This window comes from Chaetura pelagica, unplaced genomic scaffold (assembly GCF_000747805.2).
Source record: "Chaetura pelagica isolate M959 unplaced genomic scaffold, ChaPel_1.0 scaffold160, whole genome shotgun sequence".
Taxonomy (NCBI): Eukaryota; Metazoa; Chordata; class Aves; order Apodiformes; family Apodidae; genus Chaetura; species Chaetura pelagica.
The window spans coordinates 423,307-441,973 of record NW_009951923.1 but is presented as its reverse complement, the minus strand read 5'-3'; the positions used below and the strand labels follow the sequence as shown (position 1 = coordinate 441,973).

The 18,667-nt window shown below is 42.8% G+C and overlaps 1 protein-coding gene across 3 annotated transcripts in view; it reads right to left on the bottom strand.

Moving 5' to 3' along the window:
• NRG1 (neuregulin 1) overlaps window positions 1-18,465 on the bottom strand; it is a 100,351-nt gene extending 81,886 nt beyond the window's left edge. For 2 of the 3 annotated variants that reach the window (XM_009995848.1, XM_009995856.1), the window contains exon 1: window positions 17,226-18,465. In XM_009995848.1, the coding sequence (XP_009994150.1) occupies window positions 17,226-17,853 (628 nt within the window). In that variant the 5' untranslated portion in view covers window positions 17,854-18,465. The remainder of the gene's footprint in view (window positions 1-17,225) is intronic. The other variant, XM_009995863.1, reaches the window with a different exon arrangement.
• Between the last annotated feature and the right edge of the window lie 202 nt (window positions 18,466-18,667).

Below are 18,667 nucleotides of genomic sequence, written 5' to 3'. Positions count from 1 at the left end.
GAAATATTTATTCTGGCTCATCCAGTAGGCAGTGATGGGATCTGAGCATTATCTATCTCTCTCCTGTTCAGCCAGGCAGAGCAATATGACTTTGTAGACACTGAAAGAGACTGTGAAACATCCTGCAATTAGTCGGCTGCATCCGTGAAGCCAAAGGGGTAAATATTAAGATGTGCTGCCATGCCAGCCATGAAAAAGCAGACCCTGTTGCCCATGTTGCACAGGACAGTGCACCCCTCAAAACACCACTGTGGTGCTAGTGAAGTAGGCTTATTATTTCTGCCCTCCATTCAGCTTAAGCTCAGACCCTGTCCCTGTGGGAGCACATGTAACTTTTCAGGTACCTAAGTGGCTCTGTCAATGCATGGCTTGGAAGAGTCCTGTCCTGGGGAACTACTGCACAATGCAATACCCTTTTGTGACAACTCAGGCACTGATGGGATTTCAGCATATTTCCTGTTGCTCCCTACTCCTGAGCATGCAAGAGCTTCAGCAAGACCCTGCACTGCAGGAATGACAAAGCAGGAGTTCTGTGGAAAACTGCTTTTTGTGAGAAGCAATTATGGATCTAAGCGGATCTTTGTGAGAGGAGCTGAGTAAAACCTTACTAAGAAAGGTCTGCTGTAACTGTCATTTTGAGAGAAACGGTATGGCTTTGGACCCTGCCAAGTTGTTTAATTTTCCCTAAAATTGGCAGCACACTGGGAAGTGGAGTGGGAGGCTGTACGAGAATCCTCATTTACTAGAGAGCTCTCTATCAATCTTCGGAGATTTATGAAACGTTGTAGCTTGCTCTCTGTTAATGTCTCATACTCCTGAAAAGCCCTTTTGAGTTAGAATAAATGACGGCTGCCCCTGCTATATGGCAAGAACAGGTTGTTATGTACTGCTCCAAAAGGAGGACTAAGCAAATTGCACCTTGAAAGATGAAACAGCAGGGCATTTCTTTTGAAGCAAAAGAAAAACTAGTTTCGCTCCACATTTATGGTCCTTCATTTAGTGGAAGAAAGAGAGATAAATAATACATGGTCCCCTGGAAATACTGTTCCACCAGCTCTTAGTTGGAATCAGGCAATCCTAATACACTAAGAGCATTGAAGATTATTCTATTTAATCTCCATAAGGATATAGTAATTTTACCCCAGTGAGAAACAGTGGCAACTTCCTCCTTTCCCCCATAAAGATCTTGAATCTCTAAGTGAAAGGAGGTCTTAGACATGTCACAAGGAAATAGAAAAAGAGCCTTTGGCTTCCCCATCATTTTCTAGAAGTGTCAGATAACCAGGACATGATATAAGGCATTGCTATTAGGAAACAATATACCACTGAAGCATTTCAGGATGCAAGAGACCTCTTAAAAAGAAAAAGTGTCTTGGAAATATGAAGTAGATGAGGGTAGTTGAGAGACAGTTAATCACAAATATCAGTGATAGCAATAGGACAATAAACTGTGCTTACTGCAGATGTTTTTGGTTTGGGGTTGTTGAATCTCTAAGAAGTGTGAAAGGACATGTACATACTGTATAAAGCCACCACCCACAACATCCTGAATCCATGTTTCTCAATCATCTTCCAGATATTAAGATTTAATACCTGTAAAAGTCCACACCAGCACCAGAGATCATCTCAACAAAGTAAATGAAAACAGGTGGCTGGATGTTTCACTGAGTTTGGTAAAAGCTTAGCAGTCAGGCCTACAGCTCCAACTCTATTGTAGAAGTAGCTATGAAAAAACAGGTATCTTCCCTAATTTTGACTCCTATGTTAGATCAGCCCACTGCCATATCTACCAATTAATCTGAAATGTTAAAAATAGCCCACAGTGTATTTCCTTTCTTCCCAGTATGAAAGCAAAACAGGTGTGTCACGTAACAGAGCATCACTTTGGCTGCCAGAAGTTTGAGACCCAAATGTTTTTTTATTGTTTGGCATCAAAGAGGTGTGCAGCATTTTGCCTCATGCCTTGCAGACTGCAGCACTCCACAAAATATGCAACCTTGCCCAGTAACAGAAGGTATTGAGAAGTTTCAGAGCTGCCATTTCCCTGCCTTACAGTCAGCTACTCCTCTTGCATTTATCTAAAAGGACTTGGGGTGCAGGATGCATACAAGTTGTGACCTGAGAAGGTGCAAAGGCCAGGAAAACATGGTAAAAAGTGTACAGAAGTGCATATCCTGATCCAGAGAATTCAACTCTGTTGGCATGCTCAGACTCCAAAGAAGGATTAGGACCTCCTCACAGCCTAGGGTTCTGAACAATAGGCAACCCAGTGTGTAGCACTGTATGGGTATCCCAGTAGAGCAGAGGGGCTGATCATCCCTCTAAGGCCCAAAAAAGAGGTGGGATCCCTCCCTCCAGTGCACAAGGACCATGCAATAGGCATCAAGTGCTCTGATTCCAGTAATTTCCCTGCAGTTTCAAACATGAAACTTTTCAGAATACTTGTTTCATTAAGTGTTGTCAGTGTCCTACCCTCACCATGAAGCAGCAGAATATTTTGGGCCACAGCTGAAAACATGTCTGAGTTTTCTGTAAATGGCATCATGGCAGAGCTGAACTCAGACATAAAAAGGATACAGCTCCCTGGGGTGTCCCAGCAACTGGTCACGTGTTGAGTTTGGTATAGGATATATTATCACGTGCAAACCTTCATTTGACCTCTCTCCTCAGATAAAAGTCTGGCAGTGACCCAATCCCATGCATTTGTGCTCTGTACCAAGTTGCCTATCTATAGCAAACCCTGAATTAACATTGGCATTTTCCACTCTGAAGCAATGGCATTAACCTATTCAGGAGCTGATTTCATGCAGGACACTGAGGATAAAGCGCATCTAATGTAATCAATCTTGCATTTCTAGCTGAGGCAGTGCTTAGGTTCCTTTTTGCTAACAGCAGCAACTATACAGGATCAGTATGTATAAGACCCCTGCTGCAGAGAGAGGCAAACTGGCAGAAGAAAGGATTGTTCCTGGCATCATTTCCCCACCTACACAGCAGAAGGCAGAGCTGTTTCAAGCCAAGCAATTATACTCAATTTATTACAGTAATGACAATAGCGAAGGGCAAAGCTAAAAAGTCTTCCTGGACTGGGCTGATCAGGAATGGGGGGGGAAGTTTCTGCCAAAGTGATTACAGACCTACGAGTCCCCCATGGGTGTTAAGGGAGTGCTTAGGAGCCTTCTCCTGCCTGAGGACCTGCCTTTTTGCACGGTCAGCTGGAGGTATCCCTGCCCTGTGCTCCCACTGGATGCCTGCAGGCTGCTTGAGCAGCAGGGTGGGAGCTGCCAGTGGGCTGGCACCCTGCCACCACCAGTGACAGACCCTGCTCGGCTCCTCGTCCTCCCCATCCCTCCAGCAGAGCATGGTCTCCATCCTCTCCCAGTCCAAGCAAGAGAGCCACGTGCTGGCTGCCATCTGGGAGAAATCTCCTGGGCAGAAGCACAAGAGGAGCTGGTGTGAAGGTCATTCCTGCAACCTTGCTGTGTGCAAGTCAAGGCTGCAAGATTGATGTGGCTCTGCGAGTGGCTGAGGAACTGTGGTCTGGACCCACGCTGTACATGGGCCAGTGAAAAAACAATTATGGGAGCAGACAGTGTTCAAAACAACCAGCTGATTTAGGGTATTTATGCACAAAAAGGGAAACTAGCAAAAATTTGGAGAGAAGCAATCAATCTCTATTAAATACAAACACACAGAAAACAGGAAATGAAAACAGAAACAAACACAAACAAACAAACAAACAGGCCCTGCAGCTGGTTGAGGTTCAGCCAAAGGGTGAACAACAAGTCTATAACATCCAAAGCTCTCAACTTTGGGAAATGTGATCCCCAGACTTCAGCTAAACTGTCAACAGTCAAATGTCAATGAAGTGCAACTTTGCTATTTTTTTATTATTTTTTTTATCTGAAGGAAGCTGTTAGCTAACAGTCTATTACATTTAATGAAGCAATGACAGAAATAGCAGGAAATTTCAGGTTCTAATTTTGTATACATTTATGTCATCCATTTTTAACAATATATGCCAGAAAGGAATGTCTTTTAATAGCGAACAAGTATTGTCTTCCTGTGTATTTTAAACAATATTTTTTATCACAAACTAAAATATGAACCTCTGGAACTGAAGGATTCGGAATGATTTTTGCTTTGTCTTATCTTTATGCAACCACACTTTCTACCCTTTATTTGTGAGTTTTCTCCTCTTGCTTCCTGGATTTTCATTAGCATCTGCAACCCTTTAAAAAGAGGGCAACTGATTCTCAGACTGTGGGAATTAAATCTTGGTGCTGCCACAGGTTTCCTCTGTGACACTGAGTAAATCACAAAGGCCTCTGTAAGAGCTGTTGGCACTCAGAGACTGTGAATTCACCCAAGCAAGGCAAAACATTTGTAAACTGTCACCTACGATGTTATTATTGACTCATGCTCTGTAAAACAAGGCTGGTGAGTATATTTCCTTAGTTCTCTCCCAGGCTTTTAATGGACAGGCTGCTGACAAAGTGTGTGTTGGAGGGAGTGCTGGTGGATGATCACTCCATTATGGTTCTCTTCATCCCATGTCATGCAGACTGGGGTCCTAGCTGGTCCTGCAGCACGTTATTGCAAACCTCATAGCACCAGCCCTATGGCAATGCAGGCTAACCGTGCCAACAGAAGTGTCATTACATCTGCAACAACATTTGTCTCTACTTGCAGGTCTGGATATTCCCACACCCACCCCTTGACACTTTCAAAGGATAAGGTGAACTGCTTCCAAAAGCACAGCTTTCTGTGGTAAAGCTCAGGAGTATCTCCCTCATCTTCAGCTTAGGGAATATCTTCCCCATTCTTGAAACCTGAACAACCTCCCCAGGACCTAGGCACTGCTCAGCACACAGGCCAAAGGGCTAGCACACACCGCTGTGACATTTCAATCACAGTCGCCATTTCCCCTTCAGACTGAAGCCCATTAGCTGCTAAACTAGGCTACTTCCCGGCGCTCAGCTGAAGGAAGCACTTTGTTGGAAGTATAATCAATCTTACCACAAAACTCTGGCTGGTACTCTCTCAGGTGATTAAACAGTCACATGGGAGAAAAATGACACAGTTGCAGGGCTGCTCTTAACGGAGCTAGGACATGAAAAATGAAAAGTGTCGCTATATTACTTGACTCCCTTACATCACCACCCCCAAAAAGGAGCCTTGAAGTGCAGCCCCTCTGTGATGGACTTATGTATAATTTAAAACACAAGCTGCCTTCAGGAGCAGATCTCTGGGTCTGAGTCTGCTGAGAATGCCAAGCAGCACAAGCATCAAGGCTTCTCAAGCAATGAAAAGGGCAGTATCCCTAACAGCGTGAGAAGATGAAGAACAGGAAAGACTGGGGTTGAGATCACACATGGGAAGTCACAAACTGACAACTTTAAAAGTTCTGTTAGCAAGTGAACATCCCCAAGAAGCTCTCATAGCTTTACAGATATCTCTAGATTTCTGGTCCTTCTGCTGCATAGTATTCTTGTGCTTCATGAATATCCACTGCATGGGCTCCCAGATAGAATGAAACATAATGCTCTTTAAATTAGCAAAATTTTAAGCAGAATTGGTGTCGGATTTCAAAAGATCTTTCCAAGGTTTCTCTTCTTTTCACATGCAAACCTAGAGTAGCTGAGCTGCAACTGGAAAGTTAGAGAGCATTTTCAGTTCTGAACTCACCACAAGATAAATTAAAGGTCAGTGTAACTGAACTACCCATCAGTTTTCAGTGAAAACTGGAGTTGGTGTGTAAGTAGCTTACTTAATTGTAAACATGAAGAAATCTGCATTCACCCAAAGTCATCAGAGCACAGGATGTGAATTTGCCAAAGCTTCTCTCTTTGTGAGATTGGGATATGAACCAGTCACCTTGGAGTAGCAAGTAACTGTGGAGCAATTGGTGATGTTACTGGTTGGGACAGGCATTCTTCCCAAGCAGTTGGCAGAGGTCAGTTAACTGCCAAAGGAGAAATTCCAGCCATTGGGCAGGCTTATTCTTTTAAAAAAAACCAACACAAACTGTAGTTAGTTTCTAGCTTGAATAATCTGTTTTCAGCCCACTCTCACATGTTGCAGTATTTCCTTGACAGATCTGAGTGCCCCAATTTTTCTCTTCTGTGAGTGATGACTACCCAAAAATCATGGTCAAGTCATTTGTCTGGTATTTCACTATTGACTGACATTTTTAAGTCTGCCTCTGTAGGGGCAGTATTTATATGACTTGAATGACATTTGCAAGCTGTACTTTTAAAAAAAGTGTGTCTGTTTCTGCTAAGTCATGATTTTGGATTAATTATCAGGAATATTTTGGCATTACGCCATCACTATTTGTAAAACAGAGTAACATAGGAAAATTAATATATGAATTAATGTAAGTTAACATCAAACAGCAGTGCTGGTATAACCATTTATTAAAATCCATGTGTATTAACATCCGGAAAGTATCAGTAACAGCCCTGAGAAGACATTAAAGATAATCTGCAAAAGCAAAGCAGGCATAAGCACAAATTACTCTGCAACTTGGGGAACCTGCTAGATATCTGTTAGGAGAAAGTAAATTTAGATACCAAATTCTCCCTCCAGTGTTGGCATACTGGCATGCCATGCTTGCTGGATCTCAGTCCTGTTAAGGAAGCATCAGAATATTTTCCTTTTTGATTTGTCTAGGCTTTCACAGTTAAATGAATAGATGTACAGAACATATCTTTTTAATTCTTACTCCAAATCTGGAGAAGGAAAAACACACACTAAACAGCTGATTAGCAACAATTAGGAAAATTAGAGAGTTGCTTGAAAAGCTACTTATTTGAGAGATCTCCATTAATCTCTACAGCATGGTGAATTCAAATGCTTGGAACTAGCAAGCAACAGAGAGATTCTTGAATTTTCACATGTTCAAAACCCAGTGCATTTTTTGGCTTTACTGGCTAGATACCATTTTACAAAGCAAAAGGAGAATTTTGAGATATCTTTCTGTAAACTGACTGAAGAAAAGCTTCTGTGTGCTAAGGCATTTATTGGCTTTTTGATCCTGAAACACAGCCCTTCTTTCTGCACAAACAGAATACACACACAGCTGTATGTCCTGGAAATTGGATAGCTGAAGGAGTTTGCAAAAATTGTTACTGAGAACCTTCAAAATCTATTAATGCTATCACTAAATCAAAGTCTCCAAAAACAAGGGTGAGCTGAGGAACCTCGATGAGGCAATGGCTGGAGTGCACTAAGGGCTTTTGACCAAAGTAATGAGAAGGAATTCAATGGCAGCTGCTTTGCAGCATTTGCTACACAGGCAGAAGGGAGTGGTTTCAGCCCCTGGCCAGGCAGGGAAAAGCACAGTGCAAAGGGCACTTCTTTGGATCTCAGTGTTGGTGAGGAACATACACTCAGCATGGCTGGATGGCAAGAGGATCTGCCCAGGCAAGATTCCCTTAGAAATGCAGCATGGCCAAAAAATGGGTGACTATATTTATAGTCCAGACCCTCAGCAGGGGGAAAGGCTGCATCAGGATCTCCTGCAAGTCTCAGGCAGATTGCAGGTACCTCTGGCATTGGGGTACAGGTACTTCCTGCTTTCTTCCAGTCCAGAAAGATCAGACCTCCCCTGCTCTCCTGTGCAAGGCAGATACAGCCATTTATTTCTGGTTTTCTGGCACCTTGCTATTTGTCACTTTCAAGTATGAGCTCATGCCTCTCCAAGCCCCTGTACCAACACAACAGGAAGCCTTTTGTTGTCTGTCTTATCCTGTGGTCTTTAATTCCTAAAGCCCTAACAACACAGTCACTATATTTTTCCCTGACCAGTGCATATTAGATACAGAAATAATAATTTGTCTAGCCCCCTACACTTTCCTTCCCTTGCTAAGGCACTATTACCTTCACACTGCTAACTGTCCTGCTGGGCACACCCACAGTCCAAGAAATGCTATCTTGAATATACAAAAAGGTCTTCAAAATCTGAGCTATCTTGAAATAATTAGCCGTTGTGATTTTCTTGATATGTTCATGCTTCTTAAATCTCATGTCTTGTGATGATGAAAGATGCTTGGGCACCATGCAACACTACCAGGTTGTGTCCATGAAGTAGACCCACTGTAGGACAGGAACGTAAGAGAATCCATCACATAAGCAAAGTGTCTATCAGCTGGGTAATCAGGATCAATGTGCAAACACCAAATCCTTCCCTCCCACAAATTCATGCCCTTGGGATATTTCTGCTTCTTGCGAGGAAGAACCAAATGTTGCAGGAGCTCAGACAACAAACTGAATGAAGGGCCAACTGATGAAGTGGTCCTTGGGCCACAGAATGGGAGAAGTGTCAGCAGGCCACAGAGGGAGAAATCTTTGAAAGCATGAGCAGAAATCAAGAGGCAAGCCTGCACAGTTAACACCATTGACCTGACCTGTTCATCCAGGAAGCGTTGCTGAGGGCATTCTTTAGAGCACAACAGAACCGGGAAATGAGAGAGCTGAAACTCCTCATAAAATGCACCCACCATTACCAAGGATGGATGATATTGGTCTTTATTCCTTTGACTGACCCTTAGGATTGTTGTTCCATGCCAGAAAGAAGCAGCATGTGACCTTGAGGACAAGAAGCAGGACAGTGGGGGCCTCTGTATGCTTAAGACATACATCTCCTACTCTGACTGGACATCATTACTTATTTACTGTTCGAAATATTAAACAGGCACTGGGGCTAGTTTATGCTTCTTGTGTGCTTCTAAACAGTGACTGTGACACAGAACAGTTTCTGTCCTTCATTGGGATCTTGGAATAGCCCCCGTATAAGTATTTTATCAAAATTACAACTCTATTTATCTGAAAACTAAGAAAGCATGAAGAGGGATGAAATAATTCAAGGACTGAAAACAATTCCCTCCGTGGGGAGAATTATGAGCTCAGCTGCTCTGGCCTGTCAAAAAGGCTTATCCAAAGTTGATTACAGTGTATGTACATCTTTGTGAGGAAAAAACATTTGGCATGGAAGAGCTGTTTAACCTAGGAGAGGAAGGTGTAAATGAACAAATGTCCAGAATGCAAACAAATATTTTCAAAGTCAAAGCATGTGGTTCCGTTTAAAAGAGAAACTAGAATAAGGGTATCTGTTTTGCTGTCAGTGGGGGTCTGGAAGAAACCTTCATCAGGAAGATACTCTGTGTCATGTAGGTCATGGACCATAGGATCCCAATGCTCTGCGAGGTCTTACAGGGCTATGCCTAAGAACCTTTGTGCCAGTAAGAATTTAGGCCATCCTGTTCAACACGAAAAACTAAATTAACTATCCAGATTAATTTAGTGCAATTAAAAGCCTGTTCATCTTCTCTAGATCCAGTTTTAGCAGCTTTACACTAGCTTCCAGTTACATTAGAAGATTCAAGTAATCTTTTATGAGCTGGGATTTTTTTTTTTTTTTTTTTTTTGCATAAGAGAAAGGCTTTTGAATGAGTTTGATATTCTTTTTTTTCTCCTTTGATCTGTCTAATGACATGAATTAATTGACTGTTAAAAATGGTAAAATTCAAATATCTTTCAGGAATTCCACAAGAATACTGACTGTGTCACGAATCATGCTTAAGATCATAGCTTCATATATTCCCCCCAGTGCCATATGACTACCAACCCAGTATTGATTTCCTTTCATCTCAAAAAATGAAGCAATATTCATTGCCAAAATAAAAAGCTGTCTGAGTTATGAGAATGCACTGCCAGCAAGTTCCAGGACGAAGCACAGATATAAAAATGAAAAAGTGGGGGAGGAGGTTGTGAATGCTTATGTGAAAAAGCTGAATATACTCTGTGAGAATATATATATTAAAATAAGGCTTTCATAATTAAACAATACAAGAGCAAAGGTAACAGATGGATGCCACAACAGCACCCATGTCCAGAGCTGGATGGACCTTGCCTCTGTTTTTGTTTAGAGCAGCTCTGAGTGGCCAACAGCCATATCCCAGTGCATTTGTTCCTGCCTGTTTTCCCTAGCAAAAAAGCTTTCCTTTTGTCTCAGTGACTAAAACTATACTAGGGCTGGGGAGGCGGGATGAGAGACAGGATGAGACAGGACAGGCTGTAAATGAGCAGATACTACATTGCCCCAAAATGTTGCATAGGTATTTCTCCCTTGCTGCTTTCAAGAGCTCTCTAATTGACAAAAAATGGTCATGCTCAGACTCTTGAGTTTAATGCATACCTCCTCCTGACTCTGGTGCTTCACATAACATTTTAACATGAAAGACCAAGATGTGATTCACAGTGCTTACTGTCCAGGAAACTGGGCTCCCTGCAGTACAAATAGCAAAGGTAGCCAGCCCACTACAAAGCAATCCACAAAATGGTAGTGCCTGCTCCTCTCCATGGTTTGCCTGGGGAGCAAGAGGGCAGAAGCCCTTAGCAGAAGATATTCCAAAACCATCTACCCTTCACCAAAACTATGCGATCCATATTCCTCAAAGAAAACAATTCTCTTCCCTCAGTCAGAGAAAACCTTTCCTCCTAACACTGCCCCATCCTTTCTGAAGGCGACTTTTTCCTTTCAGAAGTCTTCCATCACCTGCTGTGGCATCTTCTAGGGCTCTCTGGCCTTTCCTGAAAGAGAGCCAGAGCAGTCTCTGCCAGGTACTGTCTGCAGTAGATTGGCATCACATGTGATCTCCTTGAACCAGCTGTCTCATTGCATTGCTATTGATTCCGAGTTGAATTTCTGCAGCAAATCTATTGCATTTCCATTAGCAAGACTACAAATGATGAAAACGCTCATTTATATCATTCCAGCTCTGCATCACAATTAACCTGCTACTTAGCCTCCAGGAAGCTGAATTCTGCCTTCTCATCTGATGCTGAGAAAGTTTCCCAGGGGTTCTCTGCACCCCAAAGATAGACACTGCAAATCTAAGGTGGGTTGCTGCGTGCGTTTATTTGCAGTGCATCAATAGAAAATTAAGCATTTCACTTAAAAGTACAATAGATGCTGAAGGCTGATAACTTCAGTCCTCTGCAGTAGAAATCCAAACCCTGGGGTTTGTTATACCATCAATTTTTAATCAGTTTTGCTTAGAAACTTATTATGCAGTACAGTCACAGATGTCATTTTTAATAAAGAAACAATGGCCATATACTCCACATAACTATTGTATTTTCTATACTTACATATGCACATGTATATAAACGAGGAGGGACACCATGCAGATCCATACAGCATGAATACTTAACTTATTTTCAGTGAAGCTGACAAAGTAGAACAAAGCTTTTAAAGAAAACTACAAGTGCAGACTAATATTTGTCATGAGAAATTCAGACTGTCATTAAGAGAAAATGCTTCAGGAAGCCTTTTTTTTTTTTTTTTTTTTTCTCTGTTCTCTGTGCATGGTGCACGAAAGAAAAGCCACACCCATCAGGTGATTCTGAAAGCCATGAATTTGAGGTGCCTCCCCAAGAGAGAAATGCAAGACATACCAGTTCAGTCCTCTGCAAGCTAAACAGAAGAACTGTTTCTATGCAAGTTAGGAAAGTTAAAAAGGAAGATGTTAGAGATACAAAATGAAACAAAGCAATACATTTATCTGAACAACCTGTGCTTGTTGAGGGCATTTTAAAGTCAATGTGACTAACTGGGCTGGGGAGAGGAAGTCTCAGTTATCACTTTAGAAGGCTTAATAGACCTGAACTCCCTAAAAAATTGCAGCATCTTGTGCATTTCACCTCATCAGTCCTAATTCCACTTTACTCTGTGTGTTCCTGCCACAAGTATATACATCTGTAACCCACCATGACCTTTGGGAGAGGAGAGAAAGAAGCGTTTCAGGGAAATACAGACGGGCTGGCTCAGTACAGTGGCACTTGCTTTATTGCTGCTTGTTAATGGAGGCCCAGTACTGTCTCCAGGGCTTACTGAGATCAGCAACTCTTCATTATGCTCTTGAGTTAGGCTCAGAACTTGTCTGGTATCTTAACCATGATTAATTATAACTACCCTGTGACAAGATATTGCTAATTCACAGGACACGTCAAAGAAAAGGGAGGGATCTCAAAACAAGCCTTCATATTGTGTAGCAGACATTTAACTTAGAAACTGAATTGCAAGGTTAGTCTCCCTATACACTAACTGGAGAAAGAGAGTTACTCCTGCTACACTCATGCTGGGAATTGCCTGGGGGAGGTCTCTTCCTTTATGGTGTATAGGAAGCTGAAGGCTTCCTAGCTTCCTAATGTAGGCACTTAAGTCAGGTATCTGAAGGTAATCTGAAGGTAATCGGCATAAATATCAGAAAGGGAGTGACATCTCCTTTAAGGTGCTCTCTTCCTGCATCTTCAAACTTTGAGGAAAAAGCAATCTCCTGTGTAGTACTGCCCTGCATAGTAACAGTGAGCATAGAAAAGGCTGGTATATGGTCTGTGCAGTATCCTCTGTTCTCCTCTCCTGTGAGTACAGTCCCCCATGGCTTTCCAGGACATCCTTGACCTTGACACTTTTAGAGGCTGTCAGGCATGAACTCAACCCTGCAGTGTTGTGACGAGGACTTGAACTGCAGAGCATGGGTCAGACTTAGACTGGTCAACAAACAGAGCAAACACTCTTTAAAGCTGCAATGAACAAACCCCTTGCTGCCCATAAACTGAAGCCTTCAGCAGGGCTGCAACACCTATAACTGGAGGGAAAGACTCCCCTCCAGCCTGCCATGGAGCTAAAATACAGACCTTCGCAAATCACAGTATATAGGAGAAAAAGCATCCAATGCAGACCTGAGAAAAAGCAAGGGGAGATGAAAGAGAGAGAATTTGCAAGTAGTATTTACACTATGAAGAATAAAAAAAAATAAAAAGGGATAGGTTAGTTTTCTTTCCACTTTTTCCTTCCTTAGCTCTAAAAATGCACAAGAAATTCAGACATTGTGCCTGGATAACTTTGAAGGGGAGCAGAAGGTGGGCAGAGGTGCCCAGTGTGCCTGTTGGTCACCTGCTGGCCCCCAGCACGGCACCAGGCATGCAGCTGGTCTGTGAGCACACAGCACTGGAGGTGGCCAGGGAAGCCAAAAGCAGAAAGGACACAGAGGCAGCACAGCTGTGCTGCCTGAGAGGCATATTCTCCAGACCCTGCTCTCTGCCAGGCCTTTTGCTTCCACTCACAGGAAAACCCACTCCAGCACAGTCTTTGTGCTGTGATTTACCTCTTGCCCTGCTTCTTGTGTGTCCCGTGGCACCTCACCAGGTCAGGAGAGATGAGGTCCCAAAGACAAGTGCTTGGGCACCCCAGGTCTGAGGCAGAGCCAAAACGCAGGAGCACTGTACTCCTTTGGCAGAGCTGTCACCCCAGAAAGGCAACCCCACATGGATATGGTGGGTGGTTCTGGGGAAAATCTGCTTAAATTGAAAGAGAGAGCAGTGAAAAGATCTGTCAAGGTTGATTTGCAGATGTTCAGATTCAGTTATTACAGAAACACAGTTTTGACAGTACTACAGGGCCACCTCTATTACTAGCCTGGGTAAAAGGTGGAATTGTATTTAAAGGTGATGATGCAGAAAGAAGTAAAATGTAGCTCTCAAACTGTGTTAGCACCTTTACAATCTGCATATCTTCTCAGAGGGGGAAGATGGTAGGCTAGCCTGTAATATCACATCCCACTTGTAATGAAGTCTTCTCCGGTGTAATTTTTAAGATTAACACACTCCCTAAATAAGGGAATGCTTTAAAATATTCACCTTTCCTTTCTGCTTTAGTAAGGGAGAAATGATGTTACAATATAAAACGGAAACCGAATAGAAAGGAAGAGATTATTTCTGTATTGATAAAGGGCAAAGTATAATAATAAGAGTGAGACCAGTCTTGAATCTAATGCACCAGACACAATTACTAGGATTGTCTCTCTCCTGCTTTCTCTCTCTGGCTCCAGGAGAAATAAGAATCAATTAGCTCTCAGCAGACTATGACCTTGAAGGATACAGCTTTAAGGGGAATATGCTGAGTAAGACAGAAAAGACAGGAGAAGAAGAGAAAAGGTTTTGAAACTTATGGAAGGGTCTGGTTCAGAAGCAATACATCAACCACAGAATATGAGATGTGTCAGTTCTTTTTTATTTCTGCACTGGGAAAAAAAAAAAATCAGCACAAAAGGGGCTTTCTGGGAACAAGTTACCTCACTCTGCCTGAAATGGTAAAAAGGACACTGAGAGGCAAAAGAAGGGACAATCCAATTTGCAGATGCTACTTTCCAAGCCATCTCTCTGAGAATTTTATAGCTGTCAAAGGCATTCATAAAAAAAAAGTTACTGCTGATGCAATCTGTCAACCTCTCTAACAAATCTTGCTCTACATAAAACACAATGATGTGTTTGAAATGCAGCTGTTTAAAAAAAACCAAGACAGTGCTTTTAGAGTGGTCAAAAAAGTTCTTTCATGCCTCTTTGAATTCTTAGGCAAATCTGCTGCAGTGTACTTTTCCAGCAATTTATTTATTTGTTTGTTTGTTTCTTTCTTTTCTCTTTGCAGGGAATTGCAGCCCTTTGCCACAGTCCAAGTTACATGCCACAGCTAGAATCAGTACTATATACACAGCCTTCTCCCTCAGAGCAACTCAAACTTGACCTGCTGCTAGTTCTCCTTTTCCTTTCAGTCTATATCCATCTTGAAGACTATGATGCCTTAAAACATTTATCTTAAAAAAATCAAGGTAACATTAAAAAGAACAACAAATTAACTCAATTACCTAGTTTCTGGACAAGCATTTATTTCCCAGATATAAGCAGATCTAAATGCAGACAATGGCTTTTTGTCAGTGAGGGTTCCAAAGAATCTCTTTTTCCCCCACTTCCTTTACTTCAGAGATGAAGTTAGCAGGTTACTAGTAAAGGCTTTCCTCACATGTGGAAATTCAAAGGGGTGAGAGCTGTTCTGGCATAACTTGCTTTTAGTTGCTTCTCCCTCTCACAGGGAAGAGGCCATTTTGATTGAATGGTTGTCCTTGGTTATTTTGTGAAGTAAAAAGTATTGTCTTAATGTCATTTACAGTACCACTATGAAAAGAAAAAAAAAAAAAAGAGATGTGCTGCATCAGCAATAAAAAATAATCACCTGGTATAGTTCTATATAACTGCAAAGGCAGTTAAGAGTCCCACTAATTCAAGTAATGTCTTACCTCTCACAGACAAAGCCCCCTGTCATTTAACTGCACAGCAATATTTCCCCATTAGACTATTTCCATCTTACAAATTACTTCTAATCCAAAGGCTGGTTGTAACCCATTAATGAATGTGTGTCTTGGAACGTGGGGGGGGGGGGGGCATTGGCTAACTCCACTGGCCTTCAGTGTGCTTTCTCTGAGACTTTCTGTTCTTGGTCTTGGCTCACCAAATGATTAATGGCTCAAAATCAGATTGTAGTAAAAATTAAATATTGTCCTTATGACTGATCTAAGACTTTAAATGTTCATTATGAACTATGAAGTGAGGTATTTTCCATCAAGAACTTAATCTCAGGGTTGAATCTTCATATGAGATTGAAGACTAGAATGGACCAGAATTTGATATTGTCATCCCTGTTTCCTAATCCTTTTATCAGTGACAGAAAGATCAAGTAACATCTCTCTTCTCATACAAGTGCAGACAGTCCCACTATAAAAAAAAAAAAAAAAAAAGAGATGTGCTGCATCAGCAATAAAAAATAATCACCTGGTATAGTTCTATATAACTGCAAAGGCAGTTAAGAGTCCCACTAATTCAAGTAATGTCTTACCTCTCACAGACAAAGCCCCCTGTCATTTAACTGCACAGCAATATTTCCCCATTAGACTATTTCCATCTTACAAATTACTTCTAATCCAAAGGCTGGTTGTAACCCATTAATTAAGCAAAAGGCTTCTACAGGAATACTTAAAATTTTCTTTCAGTGATTTTGGTATTGTTGTTCAGGACTGAATCTCAGCTGAAGAGACCCCCGTTGAAAATACTGCAGTTATGCCATTTTCACCAGCAAGGTGGTTGACCCAAAATGTTCCATCTAATCCAATTGCCACATGTCTGTACTGAGTCCAGTCCTAGTAGGGCTAAATGCAGTAATGGACTTCGGGTGAACTCAGGGCTCCAGGGCAAGGTCCAGGACATACACCTACAAGGTGGCCATCCTGCTGCACTACAGGGAAGGTATAAGGGGTCCAGCAAGGCAAAATGCAAGGAACAAGGTCACTCATTCTGGCCACTGCAGCTTTCCAAAGGAAACCTCAACCCTGTGCTCTCGGCACAACAGTGCACTGCCTTCTCTTTTACTAGAGTCCCACAGTTTTACACAGCTCTGGAACTGCCGGCTTGATCTGCTCTGGATTTGATGGGTTAAAATGATGAATGTCAAAGGAATTACACTTAAGCAGTGCAGTATTTTGATGCTTTCTAATTGCTACTGAAAATAATCCAAGTACCCTGGATATTTCTTCTTTAAGGATGAGCAAAGACTATTTTGGAAACTGACCCCTCCAGCATCATTAACAGTGCTCTCCTGAAATGCCCCAAAAAAGTCAATGAGGCAGTCTGAGAAAAAGGTTCAGTAAGAATCAGTTCCTGGGGGAGGGGAAAAACACAGAGGAATGTGTCTTATCTCTTAAAAGTAAGAGAAAGATCACAAGCTAACTGATAAATTAATAATTTCTTGTCTCTAACTGCTTCAAATACGCTGCCGCTCTTTCCCACTGTTCTCCCTGACTGTTTCAGAAGGATGACAGGGATGTTTGCCAACAACAGACTTCAGGAAGGAGGTAGCAGAAGTGCTCTGCAGGCAAGGCAAAGAAAATGAACACACATGGAAGATCCAGCACAGAATGCAAATCAAATTTGTGAGAAAAATACGCTGATAGACCATGTGGAATAGCTATCAGATAAACCCTTGAAGTAAATCTTGTGCTTCCCTGTAAGCAGATGCAGAGAAAAGGGTGATACTGGTGCTTTTACCAAGTGCCAAGGAAAGCCCTCCTCACTGCCAGGCACACCTCAGAACTAAGTTCAGAGGCCCTGAGGTGCTCTCCTCTGAAGGTAACCCATCTTTATACCTGTCTTAGCACATTTAAACTTTGCATGCCACTCACATATCCTTCTTGAGGAAAGCTGTGGAACACGTAAGTGCCTTTTTTTTTTTTTTTTTAATGTGTTTTGGGTGTGTAGGGTTTTTTTTGTTTTTTTGTTTTTTTTTTTCTTTTGTAAAAGGAGAAACAAAGAAACATATAACTTCTACTTACAAAGTTTTGGAGCAGCTTGCAGATTGGTTTCTGTTGCTTGCGCCTGAGATGCTGTGGTAGGCTCCAGGGCGGGTGGTGACATCGAAGGTGCAGCAGAGGACAACAGCCCAACATCTAGGATGCGGTTATACAGAGAAGGCTGGAGGAACGGTTTGGAGGGCACGAGCCAGCTGTCAGTTTGCACTGTCACTTCAGCCTTGCTCTTGGGGCTAGGTACGGGAAAGAGTGAGGCATACACCTCCGAAGGCACCCAGGCAGACAGAGCTGTAGGATCCACAGCACTCTTTGGGTCTTGTCCTATCCTCCCAGGGTCAAGGTGGGTAGGAGAGTCATACTCAAAAATCTTGTCCACAAAGACCCACTTGAGGCCAGCAATGCAGAGGCAAAGGCTGAGCAGGCAGGCCAGAATAGGGGCGATGCAGATCTTTTCAGAGTTGAGGCAGCCCTTCAGTCGCTCTGCCTCCAGGCACACACAGCAGGTTGAGGCCAGGCCTGCTATTCCCTGGACCCTCCTGTCCCCTCTTTGGGTCCCCGGCATGTTCTCCTCAGCCGGGAGCCCGTTGAGGGACGCATCAGGGCTCAGCTGAGCTGAGGGGCTGGGGAAAGTGTCGGCAGCTACTTCAGACATGATTAAGCATCAGCTCTCAAAACAGCTCACCTCCAAAAGGCCTTAACTCTACCACAGTCCATTACTGTGAGACACAGACAAAAAGAGATGGTAGTAATAGTCACAGCGCTCTGCAAAAATCACAGAGTGGGAGTCAACAAAAGGTCCAAGCTCAGCATCATCATCATCCAAACTGGGAAAGGAGTAACGCACAGGAAAAACGAGACCCCCTCTATCCCTCCCTGCCCTCAAGCCCTCTGTTGATCGTTCTGCCTCTCTGAAGCAAGAGTAGCTTCTGAATTACTGAGCTCCTGTTTGCTGGCCACTTTTATAATTCCTTAAACACCTCTCAAGCAATTCCAGCTCTTCTGCAGGAGGGAAGAAACATCTCCCCAAAAGCAAGCACAACAAAACAAGACAGGGGAAGGAGGGTGATGGGAGAAAGAAAACCACGCACACCAAACAAATTGATGGATTAAGTGAACCAATAGCCCAGAGCGAAAGGCAAGACTCTCACCTTGAGCATCTGAGGCTGGTATCTGCTTAGACGAGGAAAACAATTGTCATGCAGTAGAAGGAGCAAAAGCAAAATCTGTAACGGCAGCGGCAGAAGTGACAGTAGCAGCAGCATCCTGTCGTGTTACAGCGGCGGCTGAAAGCGGCTGAATCATTACAGAGCAGCAGGTGCTCGCTGTCTGAGCATCACTGCAAACAATATCATTACACAGAGGTTTGAAAGGAAGAGCGATGCCAAGACGGTGGTAACTCCCTTTCTCTCCCCTCCCTCTTTGTCCTTCTTGAGCTCTCATTCACTTTCCTCCTTCCCCCCCACCCC